Genomic DNA, 19,905 nt, shown 5'->3' with positions numbered 1-19,905 from the left:
TGGATGGCAGGCTTTTGAGTGTCCTTGCAAAGAAAGGTGGCTATATTGGTCGCTGATTTGTTTTTGTTTTGCTTTTGAATGTCAGAAATGTATATTTGTGAATGTGGAGATGTTATATTGGTGTCACTGGTAAAAATAAATCATTGAAATGGGTATATATTTGTTTTTTGTTAAGTTGCCTAATAATTCTACACAGTAATAGTCACCTGCACACACAGATATCCCCCTAAAATAGCTCAAACTAAAAACAAACTAAAAACTACTTCCAAAAACATTCAGCTTTGATATTAATGAGTTTTTTGGGTTCATTGAGAACATGGTTGTTGTTCAATAATAAAATTATTCCTCAAAGATACAACTTGCCTAATAATTCTGCACTCCCTGTATGTGTTAGACTGGCGACCTGTGCAGGGTCTCTTGCCTTATGGTGGCTGCGATAGGTTCCAGCCCCTCGGCGACCATGACAAGGATAAATGGAAGAGAATGGATGGATAGACGGAAAAAGGCAAAAGTGTTTCTTATCCAATTACTTGATTAATCTATGGAATAATTGATAGACTGCTCGATGACTAAAATAATTGACACCCCGATGTATGCATCAAAGGCAACTTTGCTGTCTTGCCCAAAGACACTTCGACATGTAGACTAGAAGACTCAGGTTTCATGAGTGGGTGTGAATGAGTGAATGAGCCAAGTTGTGTAAAGCTGAGTGCTCAAATAGAGTAGTAAAGCTCTCTAAAAAAACAGTCCATTTACCATTTACCATAACTGACTTCAGGTTGAAGACCCCTGGATAAAAGCAAATAAAAGAACTCGTACAGCACGTCTCATTCACCCATCACATACATTCATACAGCATATTTATTCTCCACCTAAACCCCTTTTATAACATTCATGTACCCAGTCACACTTTGATGTATCCCAACTAACACTGGATCCACAGCAGTCTACTATGATACTATATCTGTGAAAGAAAGTTGAACTATATCCAGGTGGCATTGCTCCACCTCCTATATTAGCTCAGATTCCTTCTCCATTAGCTTAGAGCATGGTTAACATACCCCCACCCTCAACTTTGTCTGCCACCCAGCATACAATATACCCAACCCTAATGTCTGCCCCCGCCCTTCCCAAGTGGTGGGCCTACGGGGAAGCGGATTCATATCATTTCCTCAGGCTGTGCCCAAGCGAGCCAAGTGAATCCAGACCTCCCAGACCTTTTTCAGTGGGTATTTTCAATGCTACCAGGTACAGCTTGATACAGGGGATTCACATACTGTGAGCTGATGCTCTGCTAGGGTACTGCAAAAAAGCACGTAGTGTACTGACCTGGGAACCACTGCTCTATCAGAGAGTTGACATGGTCTGTGATGAACGCCATAGCAGAGAAATCCCTGGTCTCTGACTGACAGATAATTTTTATGCCTCCACTCTTCTTCCTCTTCCAGTTAACATCCGATGACTCCACACTGCACAGACATAAACAAGTATCTGCATCAACTCAAAGGATATTCAAATAGCAGAGAAGACGAGGCGCTGGCTTTTCCATGTCTCACTGCTCAAAATCAGCATCAAAGCTGGAATATTCGTCCTTTGCACATTCTCCATTTTAGGCCAATGTTTATGAAAGTAGTGGCTCACATTTCAGAGTTTCTTTAAACAGAAAATGTTTACATCCCTTCAGCGTGTAGTCTTATTTTCCACTTGCTTTGATTATTAAAAGCACTCAGACGTACTGTGATACATATGAACACAATCTCAGCTATAAATAACAATAATAAAAAAACACTGAACATTGACAATAACACAGAAGCATGATAATAGAGATGACTATAATATCAGTAATTGTTAAAGAAATTTGATAAAACATTTGTCTTTGAACTTCCGAGTTTACAAATGAATCATTTCAGAAACTACAGCAAAAGGTCGACGCCCTTAAAATTCCCACCATGTACGTCCAATCTTAATTATTTGTCTAATGAATATTTGAATGACCATATCTTCTGGCTCCAGCTCTTACCTGAGGTAACCTCCATCGAAAGTGACGAGAAGTCCTTCCTTCCAGTAGATAGTCTGGCTGCGTCGGACTCTAAAGGTGCTACAGCGGCTCCTCTGTTGTGATCCGGTAAAGCTGTAGATCACAGAATTCCTGCTGTGCCGGCTCCTGGTGCTTTTTATTTTGCTTTCAAATGACTGCATAGATGCAACATTTTAGGCCACGAAAGTGAAAAACTCTCAATTAAAATTGGAGAATGAAGAGAAACTACCTGCATGTCCATTTCTTGGAGGCTTATAAGCATCCTGGCAATGAAACGCTCCCAAAATCCAGCAGGAACGAAGCTCATCTTGAAAAGGCGTTTGAGGGTGTTGTGGGTCTGCTGGCGGAAGCCATGAATGTCCAGGGCTGGCTTAGGGGGAAGTAGATGGGGCAGCAGATAGCTGTAAGAGGTCAAAAGGAAAACAAATATTCCTGGTGTATGAGAATGTACTGAGACACACTGCACTCTCATAGAGGAGCAACTTGTCAATCACATCACAAGTTGCTTTATCTTCCTTTAACCTCCTGAGACCTGAACTCCTTCATGGCAGCTTTTCTAATTTCTCTGATTGCAACCTGATGAATGTAAAAACAAAGAATTATGTGATTTTTTTTAACCTGATTTTTGTTTTGAAGAAAAATGAGATCCACATAAGAGGACAATAGCTTTAAATTACGATACGACAGTGGTAGTATGACGTCCTCGTAAGTGGATATCAGGCCCTTGTAGAGCGAAATTTAGTGTTTTGGTCTAGGCAACCCAAAATCCGATGTCCACATATGTGGATGCAGGTCCTAGGAGGATAATAATTTTAAGTTGTATATCATACAATCCTCCTGCTGCCCATTTGACAATGTTTCCTCAGAGCTGTTTAGGACCTGTAATGAGTAACTACTGCAAAGAGAGAGAGAAGAAATTACCTGTTGTTGGCCACAGGCAGGGCAATCTCAAACTTGGCCAGAAATTGGAAATACTGTTCCTCTGTCTCCTGTGTGAACCCTGTTCCTACCAAAAGCATCTGCACAACAGATACCACAATAGATATGACTTCAAAACACCAGTTTCAACACACAAAACAACAGAAAGGCAAGTCTCACCCTGAGGTCTTCAGTTTGGATCACTCCATTTCTTGCTATATATCGAGAGGATTTGAGGTGTACGATCCTCTCCAAGCATTCCGACAGCCACACGGGACATAGGAAGTAGAGAGTGCAAAGCCCATGGCTGGTGTCAGGAAAGTGGAGCAAGGTTCCAGTTTCTATCAAGAAACCGATCGCTGGTTGTCGGGAAGAAAGGAGAAAAAGAAAGAAACAATGAAGAAATAACACATCGATGTGGTGATGCTTCACAAATAAGCAGCATTTAGAGTGGAAACCTCTGCCTAGACTGCTATATAACGTTATACTACAGTGTATCTCTAACGAACTAGGCAGCTCATTAAATCTCCCTTTAAGACTTTCTTTAAAGACCTGTTGAGTCAACTTGAAAGGAGGCAGATGTGAAATGTAAAAATAAGATTAGAGGTCACATTATATTGGGATGCAAGCTTGAATGTGATATTTATAGTGAACCAGTAACACCCCCAAACCACATCCCCATAGACACTGTGTCTGCTCCCAGACCACCAACACACAGAAGTGAGCACAAGGGGCAGCAATCTTCCACTCCAGCTTATTAATCAGCCAAAGAGTTGAGCACACTTTAACAGTAAGGGTAAAAACATGAAAATCTACATTAGTATGAACAGCTCTCACAGGTTACTCCAGCTGTTTGAAAGTATTAGACCCTTGGGGCTCCGTTTTCCAAACCACTAAATTGAACCCAACTAGTTACTAAGTGCACTGATCTAGAGGGGAGGTGCTGTTAACAGGTGTGGCTGTTCTATCTGCAGAGGCAGGGAAGACACCTGGAAGGTTTCCAGGTAGTTGGTACTGAGCTAATCCCCTCACCCATCGGCTCCATCTAAGCTCTGTATTGCCTACTGGTAAAGACTCACAATCCACCCACTTTAATCACGTTCTAGATCTTGTTCTGACATTGAGATAGAAACTGAACATTTTAGTATGTTCATGGATGTTAAAATCACCTTAAAAGCATCTTAGCTGAGCACTAAATCAGATAAAAAGTCTGAGACATTCTAAGTAAGGCCCAGGCGGACGACTGATGAGAACAAATAAAACAGGTTTTTGAGCATCAGGCTTTAAAATAAATTAAAACTCTGTCTGGGTCTTTGTCCTCAAGTGTTGGGGATTTTCTCTGCATTGTTGTCTTTATGTAACCATATAAAGCACAGTGAGACAACTGCTGTTGTGATTTGGCACGATATAAATAAAACCAAATAGAACTGAGTTTCCTAAATGTTGCCAATGAAAGCAAAGGCAGTAGAATTAATGAAAGTTTGACCAAGGTAAAAAATATCAAATAAAATCTACGTATAATAAGAATCTCCATTTAGTCTTCCCTACATCCCAATATGTTCAAATATGTACAATATGTACAAACAATGGCAGTAAGAAACTGTTTCTGTGCATCTATGCATAGCATTATTCTCACTTTGACTTTCTGAATAACGTACGGTCCTTGAAAAGGTCAAATGTGACATTTCAAAGCTTTATACAGTACTTCTATATGTTGACAACATACACCACACTTAAGGATCATAGTTTCTAAGTTACAAGTTCCAAACAATCATATTTTTCTTAAACCAACAAAGCAGTGAAAATGAACTCAAGGACTGAGGAGCTAATTGATTCTGGAGGTTTGCTCTAAAAGCAAAGGCGTCCTCATAGACACTTGCTTAAATGCATAATCCTGTATGTGTATCATATTTGATACAAGTTTTTGAGACCTCTACATGATCATTGTCATTTTTCTGCTCCTTAAAACAAGAAATCAATTGTAAAAAATGCTGGCGGTAACAAATATGATACATATTTAAACTCACATGTGCAAAAATATTTAATCTATTTTTTACATTTGTCAAAAGGTTCAATAAACAAATAAATAAAGTTGTTTCCAATGTTGTGGCAGCAAAGTGTCCATGTAAATAAACTGGATTATCTCTAGTTTTATGCACACAGAAAAATATATAAGGCTTTGTTTTGTACATTAAAACGGAGTACTTCTTTGGAATCTCTTTAAGTGGCAACTTAATGTTAGGAGATGTTACCAAAAACATTGATATGGTAATGTACACAGCTGTTATGTTCACTGTTGTTGGCTGACTTTATTCAATGGCTTTGAAGGAGACACCTTCCACCCACTCACTGACTGGTGACTCTGTATTGGCTCATCCCATTACATGGAAAAATGTCCCAAATAAAGAATGTAAATGTACGAATTTTCATAAATGATTTCCACATTTCAAATGCTTGCTGTCATAATACCAGTCTGCAGGTCTTCGTAATCTCTGATGTCACTTCCTGGGTTTTGTTCAATGATGTCATTTAGCTGTGCATCAGTTAGGTACTGGACCTCTCCTTCGGAATGTCGCCTCTCCTTCTCGGCTATGACTATTTCCTGGAGTGCCAGGTAGCTTCTGGGAATCTGGAGGAGACAACAGTGGTACAAATTTACTTTGCTTTCAAGTAAAATAAGAACCCTATGCTATCACTTTAAAATTGTCATAAAAAGTTTATACAGAGGCCTGTATTTACAGTGGGGCAAAAAAGTATTTAGTCAGCCACCGATTGTGCAAGTTCCCCCACTTAAAATGATGACAGAGGTCAGTAATTTGCACCAGAGGTACACTTCAACTGTGAGAGACAGAATGTGAAAAAAAAAATCCATGAATCCACATGGTAGGATTTGTAAAGAATTTATTGGTAAACCAGGGTGGAAAATAAGTATTTGGTCAATAACAAAAATACAACTCAATACTTTGTAACATAACCTTTGTTGGCAATAACAGAGGTCAAACGTTTACTATAGGTCTTTACCAGGTTTGCACACACAGTAGCTGGTATTTTGGCCCATTCCTCCATGCAGATCTTCTCGAGAGCAGTGATGTTTTGGGGCTGTCGCCGAGCAACACGGACTTTCAACTCCCGCCACAGATTTTCTATGGGGTTGAGGTCTGGAGACTGGCTAGGCCACTCCAGGACTTTCAAATGCTTCTTACGGAGCCACTCCTTTGTTGCCCGGGCGGTGTGTTTTGGATCATTGTCATGTTGGAAGACCCAGCCTCGTTTCATCTTCAAAGTTCTCACTGATGGAAGGAGGTTTTGGCTCAAAATCTCACGATACATGGCCCCATTCATTCTGTCCTTAACACGGATCAGTCGTCCTGTCCCCTTGGCAGAAAAACAGCCCCATAGCATGATGTTTCCACCCCCATGCTTCACAGTAGGTATGGTGTTCTTGGGATGCAACTCAGTATTCTTCTTCCTCCAAACACGACGAGTTGAGTTTATACCAAAAAGTTCTACTTTGGTTTCATCTGACCACATGACATTCTCCCAATCCTCTGCTGTATCATCCATGTGCTCTCTGGCAAACTTCAGACGGGCCTGGACATGCACTGGCTTCAGCAGCGGAACACGTCTGGCACTGCGGGATTTGATTCCCTGCCGTTGTAGTGTGTTACTGATGGTGACCTTTGTTACTTTGGTCCCAGCTCTCTGCAGGTCATTCACCAGGTCCCCCCGTGTGGTTCTGGGATCTTTGCTCACCGTTCTCATGATCATTTTGACCCCACGGGATGAGATCTTGCGTGGAGCCCCAGATGGAGGGAGATTATCAGTGGTCTTGTATGTCTTCCATTTTCTGATGATTGCTCCCACAGTTGATTTTTTCACACCAAGCTGCTTGCCTATTGTAGATTCACTCTTCCCAGCCTGGTGCAGGTCTACAATACTTTTCCTGGTGTCCTTCCAAAGCTCTTTGGTCTTGGCCATGGCGGAGTTTGGAGTCTGACTGTTTGAGGCTGTGGACAGGTGTCTTTTATACAGATGATGAGTTCAAACAGGTGCCATTCATACAGGTAACGAGTGGGGGACAGAAAAGCTTCTTACAGAAGACGTTACAGGTCTGTGAGAGCCAGAGATTTTCCTTGTTTGAGGTGACCAAATACTTATTTTCCACCCTGATTTACCAATAAATTCTTTACAAATCCTACCATGTGGATTCATGGATTTTTTTTTTCACATTCTGTCTCTCACAGTTGAAGTGTACCTCTGGTGCAAATTACTGACCTCTGTCATCATTTTAAGTGGGGGAACTTGCACAATCGGTGGCTGACTAAATACTTTTTTGCCCCACTGTATACAATACTGGCACCACCTGTGCTACCCCCTCAGTCTCCTAGTAGACACAACGATGGTATCAATTTGAAAATTCTAGGTGACTTCCTTCACCGGTTATCGCACTCACAAGAACTTGCGCTTAAGGTTGGGAGATAATGTTTATTATAAGTGAATAAATAATTAAAACTTCTGCATAGAGTTTGCTGACAAAACACATGGTTATAAAGATTACTATATCAGTCTCCCACTGCTAGGTCATTTAAAATAACTCTTAAAAACACTTTATACATTTATACAGAAAGCAAACACTATTTCTGAAGGGTCAAAGTGCAACACTGTCTCTGCATGTACATGATTATAATCGATCGTGGCTCAAGAGTTGGGAGTTCGCCTTGTAATTGGAAGGTTGCCGGTTCGAGCCCCGGCTCGGACAGTCTCGGTCGTTGGGTCCTTGGGCAAGACACTTCACCCGTTGCCTGCTGGTGGTGGTCAGAGGGCCCGGTGGCGCCAGTGTCCGGCAGCCTCGCTCTGTCAGTGCGCCCCAGGGTGGCTGTGGCTACAATGTGGCTGCCATCACCAGTGTGTGGATGTGTGTGTGAATGGGTGGATGACTGGATGTGTAAAGCGCTATATAAATACAGGCCATTTACCATTAGCTTGCTTACCAGTCTGCCTAGCAGTTTGCCACCACAGGCTAAGCTGCTGTTATCTTTCATGGAGAGAACCACTTGGTAGATCAGCATCTTTAGACCATCAAATCCCTCCAGAGTTTTACAGGACACTTCACTGAAAACCAAGAAAAGCACGCACGCGTATACAAACACACAAAAGAATAAATACTCCGAAAAGAGATGATCTGTAAGATGGTCTGTAATTTGCACGAAGTAAACAGCAAAAACAATATTGGCATGGAAGTCGAATGTTAATAAGCAATAGAAAAGTTAAATGTGTACTTACTGCAAGTGTTTGTAGGTGATATCAGGGTAACCAGCAGCTCGAGTCCCTGATGGGGATCGACACAGAGCCAAAACGTAAGCCCTCAGTGTCGCCAGTCTCTCCGTACGAAACTTGGTATCAATAAGATCCAGATGTGTTCCCACTACAATCACTGCAGAGTTAGGGGCCCGAGCCTGTAGCATACAGCACACAAGCAAAGACATAATAACTGACAGCATAAAAATGACAAAATAACCTGAAGATTTGATTTGTAAAACAGAGAATGAATACCGATGTGTCACAGGTGTATCTATTCTATTAGTTTAATATCAATAATCACTACTACTGGATTTTTTTTCATGGTAGATGTCAGTTTATTATATAAGATCAATTCATGCACCAAGCCACATACATTTGTTAAAGATCTTGGGCTCTAACTAAACCTGGAATCAACACACCATACGCAGCTCTGCTGTTGCTGGGGTCACTAGTCTGACAGACTTACATTGACTGACACGTCTGTCTGGAGTAAAGTTTCTGTTCTTCTTTTTTATAGCTAAAACTCAAAAGACAAAGAACTTGGAAAACATTTCACTGTGGTCAAAAAAAACAAACAGAAAAAATCCAGGAAGCCTAATTAGAGACTATCCTTCAAAAGACAATTTCAGAAGTGATGGAAGCAACATTCTTTCCATTAACACGACTGCCATGTGGCTCGTTTATTTAGTCAAAGAACAAAATTCTGTTTCTTTAAACTGGAACACCTTCCACTCACTCTTACCACACACATATTTTTATTACAGAAAGCTCATCAGGTTCTTATACCCAACGACTTGAGTCTTTTAGAAAATAAAAATGGGGAGGATCTCACCAGGGGATCCACTTGCCCAGTTAGGAGGTCACGGCCCTGAGTGTGCCGACTACCACGGTTGCCTTCACCTCTACATCTTCTCGAGCTCCTCTCTCAGCCCTTATGTTCCTTCTTCCTGCTGTTGCTATCACGTGGTATAGCTATTATATCTATTACTACACCCTTCTTCCTCTGCTTGTCCACCACTACTACTATGTCCGGTTGGTTAGCCATCACCAGTTTGCCCATCTGGATCTGCAAGTCCCACAGAATCTTAGTCTGGTTATTCTCAGCTACCCTCGGAGGGGTATCTAATTTCGACCTCTGGACTTCCACGCCATGCTCAGCAGAGATTACACATGTTCCTACATATTGCTGCTCTATGACATCCACACTTTTACACAAATCTCCCTCATGCGCCTCCAGCCTAAACATCCTGTGTGAATTGTCATATCTCTCACTATTGCAATAAAGAAAAAAATTACCTCTATGTTGAGCAGCCATGTCTGCAGGTTGGCCACAGCTTCCTCTCCCATTGCAAGGTTCCAGATGACCACATACAAAGCCTTATCAGTAAAGAAACACTGATTCACTGTGGACATGCTGGCCTGACCACCAATGTCCCACACATTGAAAATCACAGAGTCTTTCTGTGGGCAGCAAAATGAGAGCTAGGTCAACTTTAAAGCATGAACTGAATTTGAGAATAGGTGATGATGTATTTTTGTACCCACCCCAACCCCTTTGGTTTAACAGTCCAAAGAATTTCTTGTCATGTCAGAAATGATTTTCTTTCATGGTAGTGTTTAAGCTAATCATAGCACAGTATGAATCCTTCTCCACAAAGATGCAAACTGACTTTGAGTGGAGAGATGTTTGTCCTTGCTTAAGAGCGTAATCGAGTAGTTGCAGGGGTCCCTGACCACAGTGCAATGTGTAGATTTTTTTATCTCTAAAATTTAGACCATATAAGGGTCATAAAATGATTAATAGAAATATCTGTGTGTGCGTGCATAAATACTACGTAATGTCTGTTTCCCTCACTTTGTTCTTGCCTCCACTAGGTTTATCCAGCTCCCAGACAGAGGTGGAGATGCTACATTCTGCTGGGGTGAAGGGGGAGGCTTTGCCAGTCTGCAGAGCCTCAAGGAGGGCTGACTTGCCCTGCCGTGGTGGACCAATCACCAGCATCTTTAACAGTTTACAACGCTCTGCTTTTCGAAGCTGTGCCCGGAGGAAAGCCAGGACCGATGCAGGACCTGCGATACCAGCGTTAGAGAATATGATCACATCTCACAATGACAGGAAATAACAGCTGGTAACAAACCCAGCACACTTCAATTTACTTTTAAATGCAATGCTTAGAACTTATGCTAACTTTTTTAATTGTTCATGTACATTTTTTAAAAAAGTAATTTTGAATTTTTACTCCTTGCATGTGTTTGTAAGGCAATATATGATGAGGTAAGAACCAATATAAATGTTATGAACAACAGACTATAAACAAAAAACCAAAAAAAGAAGCCGGCACATACAAACCCCTCGATTAGGCACAGTCATTGAACAGAAAATGCAGGTGGAAATACCTTCTTTTCTTATTTCATGTGGAACATTAGTAATGTTGAGGTCTTCGATGTCCAGCTGCCACAGACTGGAGAGCTGACCAAGCTCTGTTGGAAGCTCCCGGATTCCAGGATTACTGATTCCAGAGAAACTACATTAGTCAGATTAGTCATATACACACACATATATATACACATGTATACATATATAAATGTGTAGATAGATAGATGAGAAACATCAATGATAGAACCTAATGGGCCACTGAATCCCCCTGTGAAAGTCCAAATATATAGAAAAAACATTCTTCAGAATAAATGACATTGAGAAATTTGCTGTTTGGATGAAACAACTAGAAACAGCTGTAGGAGGAGAACTGGATTCATGTGTGGAGCAAAAAGAGGGCAACACAAATGCTACGGCAAGGAGGAGTCAGGACGCCAGGTCAGGGGGGAGATATCATCACCCCCACCCGAGATTGGGTACATAGCCCCAAGTGCGATAGGAGAAGGATCGTTGAGTGCGAGAGGAACTGACCTGAAAGATAGGATCATGGCCAAGCTTGAAACCTGGATCCCCCGTAGCCGGTTACCAAGATTACGTGAAGTTCCCTCAGAAGGTCTGCTAGATGATGTTAATGCAGCACTACGGGCAATACCTACAACCACGATTACCGACACTAACAAGCTGATCTACAATACGGCAGCAGTGATCAGTGAGATGCTTGGCTACAAGTTGAACAGCGACAAGGGGCAGTACCCTCCATGGAGAAGGAGGCTAGAGGGCAAGATCAAAGTAGCACGGAGGGAGGTTAGCCAACTAACGGAGTTGCAGAAAGGTGCGACAAAGAAGGTGCATAAGAAATACAGCAAACTGTCCATACCTGAGGCCTTGGAAACTGCCAAGCAAAGACTCACAGCCTTGGCCAGCCGCTTGAGGAGGTACACCAGAGAGATAGAAGGCAGGAGAATAAACCAGCTGTTCTCCACAGAACCAGCAAAGGTGTACTCCCAGTGGCAAGGGAACAATAAGAGAACAGCACCACCAAGGCTGGAGACGGAGCAATACTGGAAGAGCATATGGGAGAAGGACGCAACCCATAACGGCAATGCTCGGTGGCTAGAGGATCTGAGGGCAGACCACAGCGACCTCCCTGAACAGGGTCAGTAACCATCACAGTGGCAGATATCCAAGAAAGGGTCTCCAGTATGAAGAGTTGGACAGCAACAGGGCCCGACATGGTTCACGCCTACTGGCTGAAGAAGCTGACTGCACTCCACGAGCGTCTGGCAGCACAAATGAACCAGCTGCTAGTTGACGAGAGACACCGGAATGGCTAACTGAAGGCCGGACGGTCCTGATCCCCAAGGACCCCAAGAAGGGACCGGTCCCCTCCAACTACCGACCAATAACCTGCCTCAGTACTACATGGAAGCTCCTGTCAGGCATCATATCGGTTAAGATGAACAGGCACATGGGTCAATACATGAGCGGGACACAGAAAGGAATTGGCAAGAATACCAGAGGCGCAAAACACCAGCTACTGGTAGATAGGACAGTCAGCCGGGACTGCAAGACCAGACTGACCAACCTGTGTACTGCCTGGATTGATTACAAGAAGGCCTATGACTCAATGCCCCACAGCTGGATACTGGAATGCCTAGAATTGTACAAGATCAATGGGACCCTAAGAGCCTTCATCAGGAACTCAATGGGAATGTGGCGTACAACACTAGAGGCCAACTCCAAGCCCATAGCACAAGTCACCATCAAGTGCGGGATCTACCAAGGAGATGCTCTGTCCCCACTGCTGTTCTGCATAGGCCTGAACCCCCTCAGTGAGATCATTAACAAGACTGGCTACGGATACCGACTACAGAACGGAGCAGTTGTCAGCCACCTCCTGTACATGGATGACATCAAGCTGTATGCCAAGAGTGAACAAGACATCGATTCACTGATCCACACTACCAGGCTATACAGCAATGACATTGGAATGTCGTTCGGACTGGAGAAGTGTAGTCGGATGGTAACAAAGAGAGGGAAGGTAGTCAGAACTGAGGGGATTGAACTACCAGAAGGCAACATTGCAGACATAGAGGACAGTTACAAGTACCTGGGGATCCCGCAGGCGAATGGGAACCATGAAGAGGCCGCTAGAAAAGCTGCAACCACCAAGTACCTGCAGAGGGTCAGGCAAGTCCTGAGGAGTCAGCTGAATGGTAAGAACAAGATCCGGGCCATCAACACCTACGCCCTGCCCGTGATCAGGTACCCTGCTGGGGTAATAGGCTGGCCAAAGGAGGAGATAGAAGCCACTGACATAAAGACAAGAAAGCTCCTTACCATGCATGGAGGGTTTCACCCCAAGTCCAGCACCCTGAGGCTGTACGCTAACCGGAAGGAAGGGGGCCGGGGACTGGTGAGTGTCAGCACCACAGTCCAGGATGAGACAAGGAACATCCAAGAATACATTGGGAAGATGGCCCCAACTGACCGAGTGCTCAGTGAATACCTCAGGCAGCAGAAACCCAAGAAAGAGGGAGGGAGACGAGGAACCATCATGGAAGGACAGGCCCCTGCACGGTATGTACCACCGGCAGATAGAGGAGGTGGCTGATATCCAGAAATCCTACCAGTGGCTGGACAAAGCTGGACTGAAAGACAGCACAGAGGCACTAATCATGGCAGCACAAGAACAAGCTCTGAGCACAAGATCCATAGAGGCTGGGGTCTATCACACCAGGCAAGACCCCAGGTGCAGGCTGTGTAAAGATGCCCCAGAGACAATCCAGCACATAACAGCAGGGTGCAAGATGATAGCAGGCAGGGCATACATGGAACGCCATAACCAAGTGGCCGGCATAGTGTACAGGAACATCTGTGCCGAGTATAACCTGGAAGTCCCGAGGTCAAAATGGGAGATGCCCCCAAGGGTGGTGGAGAATGACCGAGCTAAGATCCTGTGGGACTTCCAGATACAGACGGACAAAATGGTGGTGGCTAAATGTCTGTGAAGGTTCTCAGTCATCCAGGTCATCGTAGTCAAAGAAAAGCGTCTGGACTTCTTTAAGTTGCTTGAAGACGTTTCACCTCTCATCCGAGAAGCTGCTTCAGTTCTAAGGTCAAATGGTGGAGAGTCCCAGATATAAACCTAGTGGGAGTGACCCCCCACAGAGGGACAAAAGGACCCCCTGATGATCCTCTAATCGCCTGAGCCAAGGTGTGTAACTGGGCATGGGTCCCAATCAGCCAGAGTTTCGGGTGTGTTCATTGTGAAACCTGGCCCCACCTTATGCGAATTCCTGAGGGAAAATGGCCCAGGATGTGAGTGTCTGAGAAACACTGTATTTCAGACCCAGCAACCAGAACAGAAACTGGTTCACCCGAAAGACAAAACGCCAAAACACAAACTTAACAATGTGGTGTTTGCTGTACAGTGCAGCGAGGAATGCTCAGACCTCTACATTGGAGAGACCAAACAGCCACTTCACAAGCGCATGGCACAACACAGAAGAGCCACCTCCACAGGACAAGACTCAGCAGTCCATCTGCATCTTAAGGATAAAGGTCACTCTTTCGAGGATGCCAATGCTCACATTTTGGACAGAGAGGACAGATGGTTTGAAAGAGGAGTGAAAGAAGCATCTATGTGCACTGTGAGCGACCATCTTTGAACAGAGGCGGGGGTTTACGACACCAACTCTCTGCCATCTATAATCCAGTTTTGAGATCCTTCCCAGACGCCTTAACGCCCACTCACATCCTGGGCCATCTGACCTCAGGAATTCACATGATAAGGTGGGGCCAGGTTTCACAATGAACACACCCGAAACTCTGGCTGATTGGGACCCACACCCAGTTTCACACCTTGGCTCAGGCGATTAGAGGATCATCAGGGGGTCCTTTTGTCCCTCTGTGGGGGGTCACTCCCACTAGGTTTATATCTGGGACTCTCCACCATTTGACCTTAGAACTGAAGAAGCTTCTCGGATGAGAGGTGAAACGTCTTCAAGCAACTTAAAGAAGTCCAGACGCTTTTCTTTGCAAGCTCCTTTGACTACGGTGGTGGCTAACCAACCGGACATAGTGGTGGTAGACAAACAGAAGAAGACGGCCGTAGTGATCGATGTAGCGGTTTCGAATGACAGCAACATCAGGAAGAAGGAACACGAGAAGCTGGAGAAATACCAAGGGCTCAGAGAAGAGCTCGAGAGGATGTGGAGGGTGAAGGTAACGGTGGTCCCCGTGGTAATCGGAGCACTAGGTGCGGTGACTCCCAAGCTAGGCGAGTGGCTCCAGCAGATCCCGGGAACAACATCGGAGATCTCTGTCCAGAAGAGCGCAGTCCTGGGAACAGCTAAGATACTGCGCAGGACCCTCAAGCTCCCAGGCCTCTGGTAGAGGACCCGAGCTTGAAGGATAAACCACCCGCAAAAATTGGTCTGTAACTGCAGTGTCTGACCTGCACATCCCATATATTGTTAACAAAAAAAACAATTTTGAGGTTTGTAACTTTTTAAAAATTGAATCAATAACAACAGTGTGAAATATGAGGAAGGACAGGTGGGTGTTGGCAGACAGACAGGGGAACTTACTTTGAGAGGTAGAGTTCATTGAGATTGTGCAGACCACAGACTGATTGGGGAACACATTCCAGCTGGTTGTCATTCAAGTAGAGCAATTCCAGTGAATCACGCAGAACATCAGGGAACTCTATTGCACACACTAAAAGAACAGAGCCACAGATAGCAAATTTGCTCAAACACACACAGGAAGATACAGTTTAACCACATACTATACTACATACACAAAAGCACTGGGTAACTAATGGCCCACCTACAGGAATGTCTTGGCAATGATGCTCCAGGTGTACACGTTTGCGCTGATATTAACACCAGAGGAGAATTTGAACTCTTCAGTCAATCGAGTAACTGGAGGCTATTCAGTATCATGTGCCTCAGCAATAAACAATGCTGCTCGGCAACTACCGTAATTGTCGGGCTATAAGCCGCTACTTTTTGCACAAGCTTTGAACCCTGCGGCTTTTAGTCAGGTGCGGCTTTTCTATGGATTGTCCATGATTTTTGTGATATCGTAAGACGATTTGTTTTGTTTGTTCCGCTGTTGTACGGCACTACGTTGCCTGGCGGAAGGATCGGGGTTCAAGAGTGGTATGTTGGTCACATGTCCATCCGCCAGGCAACATAGTGCCGTACAAGTAGCGCGAAAAACAAACTTCAAAGTAGCGCTACGCGTTCAGCGGGAGTCGTGGATGACCAGCGGCGATAAACTTGCGAAAAGCAAGTTATGCTCAACTCCACCGGTGGATTCTGACAGCGTGGAAAAGTGTGAAAACATCCACGATCACCAACGGATTTTGAAGGGCTGGACTGCTGCATGATGGAGAGGAGGACACCGCCACGGCCCTTCTGAGGGTGTTCGACTCTGACACTGACAACGAGGATTTCTTTGGTTTTGAAAGTGACAACGAAGGAAAGAAGCGGAGAGTGGATGACGAAGCCACCCTGAGCCTGTTCGTTTCCGACACTGGAGAAGAGGACTTTGGTGGTTTTAGTGCGCAGGAAGAAGAGAAAGATGGTGAATGACTGACTTTTCTTCTTGTTAAAGCCGTGTCACTGCACCTGAGCCTAAAAGGTAGTCCGAATCTATTTTTCTGGTGTGCTGTAGGTTATTGTTATGTACTACATGTGCAAATATGTACCCATAACTTGTTTTTCAAAATATTAATAAAAGGGGTGTGTCTCCAAACAGCCATCTCTTTGCTGACAATTCACTTTGTGCATATTCTCTTACATATGATAAGTCAACATTGAAACACCTGCGGCTTTTGGTCAGGTGCGGCTAATGTATGTACAAAACAGGATTTTCCCCTGATTTTAGCTTGTGCGGCTAATATTCAGGTGCGCTTTGTAGTCCGGGAAATACGGTATATGTCGTCTGCCACTTTATTGCTGAGTTGCTGTGGTTGCTAAATGCTTCCACTCTGCAATTATACAACTTACAGTTAATCCTGGAATATCTAAGAGGGAAGAAATTCCAGGAACTGACTTGTTGCAGTGGTGGTATGCAATGACAGCTCTTTAGAAGAACCATTTCTTTCACAAATGTTTGTAAAGGTAAAGTGCATGGCTAGGTACTTGTACTTAAAACACCTGAAAACACTTGTCAACAGACGTTTGGCCAACTTGTTGTGTGACAGAAACACCAGCAAAATACAGAGTGTGTCATCAGCGGCCAGAAGAGACAAGGATGCCACCCCGAGGATGTCGGCCTGTCTCAGCAACGAAAAGCCCTGAGCATCCAACATGAGTATGAAGGAGAGGAAAGCAGTCACATCACTTAGTAATGACAACAACATTTTCATCCTTCTGGCAGACAAAAGTTGGTGCATGGCTTTGCTAAACCAGAAGGACTATGATAAGAAAACTTTGTCACTGCTAAGTGACAAAAATACTTATGAGCCCCTAAAAAAAGAGACCCAGGTAGTGGTTACAGGATGAAGGTAAGAGATTGTCTGAAGCAGTTAGAACAAGGCAATGCTGTTGACCGGACCTCATACCACAGGCTATACCCAGGGGAAGCTGCACCAAATATGTATGATTTACAGAAGATGCATAAACAGGGTGCACCTTTAAGACCGATTGTCTGTATGATCAACTCAGTCACCTATAACTTCTCAATTCAATTCAGATTTTTTCAGTTCTTTGCTACATAATTACATATACATATACAGTGGAACCCCGACTTACGAATACCCCATTTAATGAAAAATTCACGTTACGAAGGCACTTAACGGCAATATTTCTGCCCGTGTTACGGCAAAATACCTGCGTAATGAAATTCGCTGGCTCTGATTGGCTGAGCCCAGAATGCCTACAATGCCTTCCGAATCATCAATCACCCCCTTGGCTTTCGTACATGCGCTTCGCTGTTCCATTTGAACGACATATTGTTGTTGCAGTTAGCAATTAGCCTATAGCCTATCGTTCACTCAAAAGGCGCGATGGGTGCTTCGACTTACGAAAATCTTCGACTGACGAAAGACCCTCAGGAACGAATTCATTTCGTAAGTCGGGGTTCCGCTGTATATTAGTGCTGTCAGCGTTAATCTCGTTAAAATGATGTCAACGTGGCAAGTCTGTGCGTGGGGCTGCACGAGGTCAATGCGTTAGTGCCGTCCAGCCCCTCACTCGCTAAAGGAGATTTGCTGTGTTAATGCGGTTATGGCATCTACGTCATTTCAACGAGATTAACGCTGACAGCACTAGTACACACACACACACACACACACACACACACACACACACACGCTGGGAAATGACCTCTACCTGGGTCTGGGTCCCTCCTGTTCCACGTCGTCAGGAAGGCCAGTCTCCTGGATTTGGGACTATCCTCTGTTCTAATGGACACATTTTAAAATACAGTTAGCAGACCACTCGTGTGAAGAACAGTGACTTTAAAAATCAACAGCCCTGATGATTCACCAGAGTTAAAGTAATAAACTGTATGCAGCTATTCCTTTTCTTGTCTTCTCAATCACTGAGAATGGAAGATAAATTTATATGTTCAGAAATCTCTACAGAGATTATAGACAAGACTAGACAAAATGAAACACAGATTATACACCAGTGTCAGTTTTTAGGTTTTTATAATTATGTAATTATTATTATATATATCAGTATAACCATCTCAGAAACATATCATTACGTACAGCTACTTTCAATAATATTGATAACTTTTTAGACTCTTTCTCTCTGGTTAATTTTTCTTGCGCTGGGACCAGTATAACACACACCATTTAGTTAAACTACAGGAATATCTTAAAAGACATAAAGACCTGCATAATGTTCAATGTGCTGCTTCTATATTCAGATAAATCTGAGATTATTTTACTTGGCCCTAGAAATCTTAGAAATATGGTATCTAACCAGATGTTTACATGGATGGCATTATCTTTAAGACCTCATAGTACCATAACAACTCAGAAGAGCAGTTTGCTCTCAGCTGCTTTACTTGTGGTTCCTAGGATATTTAAAAGTATTATGGGAGGCAGAGCCTTCAGCTTTCAGACCACGAATGGACCCTTAGTTGTGCTGCAATATCTGCTCCTTTGTGCCAGGAGGACCAGGATGAGGACTGCCTCAGCCCTACAAAATGACCTCCAGTATGCCACTGTTGTGAATGTCTCTGACCAATCAGAAATGACTGGCATTTTTCATTGAATACCAGAATCGTTGGGTCCATCCTGTGCTTCTCCCAAATGAGACCAGGTTTATCCTGAGCATATGCAACAGAGGTGAAAGGGTCAGTAGAAGCTGTGGAGAATGTTGTGCTGCCTGTCAGCTTGATCAGTTTTGGTGGTGGGTCAGTGATGGTTTGGGGATACGTATCCATGAATGGAAGCACAGACCTCTATGGAGTAGGCAGTAGCACAATGACTGCTATTAAGAATAAAGGTATAATCCCTCGACCTATTGTATGAGCCTAAGCTGGTGCAGTGGGTCCTGGGTTCCGGAGTTAGTGTAGGACGATGCCTGGCCCCATGCGGCAAGAGTTTGCAGGCAGTTCCTGATGGATGGCCCCCAAATCCAGTACAATAACTCTGTGTTTTGGCCCATTCAATGACACCAGGTTGTCCCCCAGACTGTCCAGGAACGTTTTTAGGTTCTGGTCTAGATCTGGGAGGAGATCCTCTCAGAACCCACGAAGCTGAAATAGTTTTAAATTCCTGTTTTGTTACGAAACAAAGTGGGCGAATGAAGTGAATAACTTTTTCAATAGCTCTGGTTTTATCTTCAGAAGCCCACAGACCTCAACAGTTGGTGATTCTGGCATCACACTTGCTGAAAACCCTGGAAAGACTGGCTCTTGCTTATCTTTGGCTCCAGGTGAGCTTGTGGCTGAGAGTTTAGCTTTATGCAGACGGCTCAGGGTTTTGGAGTGCAGAGGGAGCTCCTGAAACCCTTCTATGACTCTATGGTGGCATCAGCCTTCTTTTATGGTGTGGTCTGTTGGAGCAGCAGTTTCTCCTCTGGACACAGGAAGAAACTGAACAGGCTGTATTTTGGGGTGGCCTCTAGACCGGCTGAAAGAAGAAATTCTTTAAACCAGTTTGCAACAGCGTGACACAGTTATGTGTGTGATGACTTCTTTGCGCGTGTGGTTGCTTAATTCTAAGTGCAACGGTTGATGAATTTCTGTGCAAGTGGCAACGAATACCTGCGTCAGATATTGGTATTCATTGGAAAATGCC

General features: G+C 43.9%; 1 protein-coding gene across 1 annotated transcript in view; it reads right to left on the bottom strand.

Moving 5' to 3' along the window:
• Window positions 1-19,905, bottom strand: part of lrrk1 (leucine-rich repeat kinase 1) — an 85,885-nt gene that overhangs the window by 33,146 nt on the left and 32,834 nt on the right. Inside the window, exons 12-24 of the mRNA XM_085278763.1 lie at window positions 17,981-18,051; window positions 15,227-15,356; window positions 10,655-10,767; window positions 10,113-10,327; window positions 9,554-9,718; window positions 8,240-8,412; window positions 7,948-8,068; window positions 5,426-5,585; window positions 3,137-3,315; window positions 2,960-3,057; window positions 2,268-2,439; window positions 2,021-2,193; window positions 1,330-1,469 (exon numbers count right to left, since the gene is read on the bottom strand). Of these exons, the coding sequence (XP_085134889.1) occupies window positions 1,330-1,469; window positions 2,021-2,193; window positions 2,268-2,439; window positions 2,960-3,057; window positions 3,137-3,315; window positions 5,426-5,585; window positions 7,948-8,068; window positions 8,240-8,412; window positions 9,554-9,718; window positions 10,113-10,327; window positions 10,655-10,767; window positions 15,227-15,356; window positions 17,981-18,051 (1,910 nt within the window). The remainder of the gene's footprint in view (window positions 1-1,329; window positions 1,470-2,020; window positions 2,194-2,267; window positions 2,440-2,959; window positions 3,058-3,136; window positions 3,316-5,425; window positions 5,586-7,947; window positions 8,069-8,239; window positions 8,413-9,553; window positions 9,719-10,112; window positions 10,328-10,654; window positions 10,768-15,226; window positions 15,357-17,980; window positions 18,052-19,905) is intronic.

This window comes from Mchenga conophoros, linkage group LG1 (genome assembly GCF_057382185.1).
Source record: "Mchenga conophoros isolate Kocher_MC1m ecotype Shallow Benthic linkage group LG1, M_conophoros_male_GT1.1, whole genome shotgun sequence".
Taxonomy (NCBI): domain Eukaryota; kingdom Metazoa; phylum Chordata; class Actinopteri; order Cichliformes; family Cichlidae; genus Mchenga; species Mchenga conophoros.
Note: the sequence above shows the minus strand (reverse complement) of the source record. Positions and strands in the feature narration are given on the sequence as shown.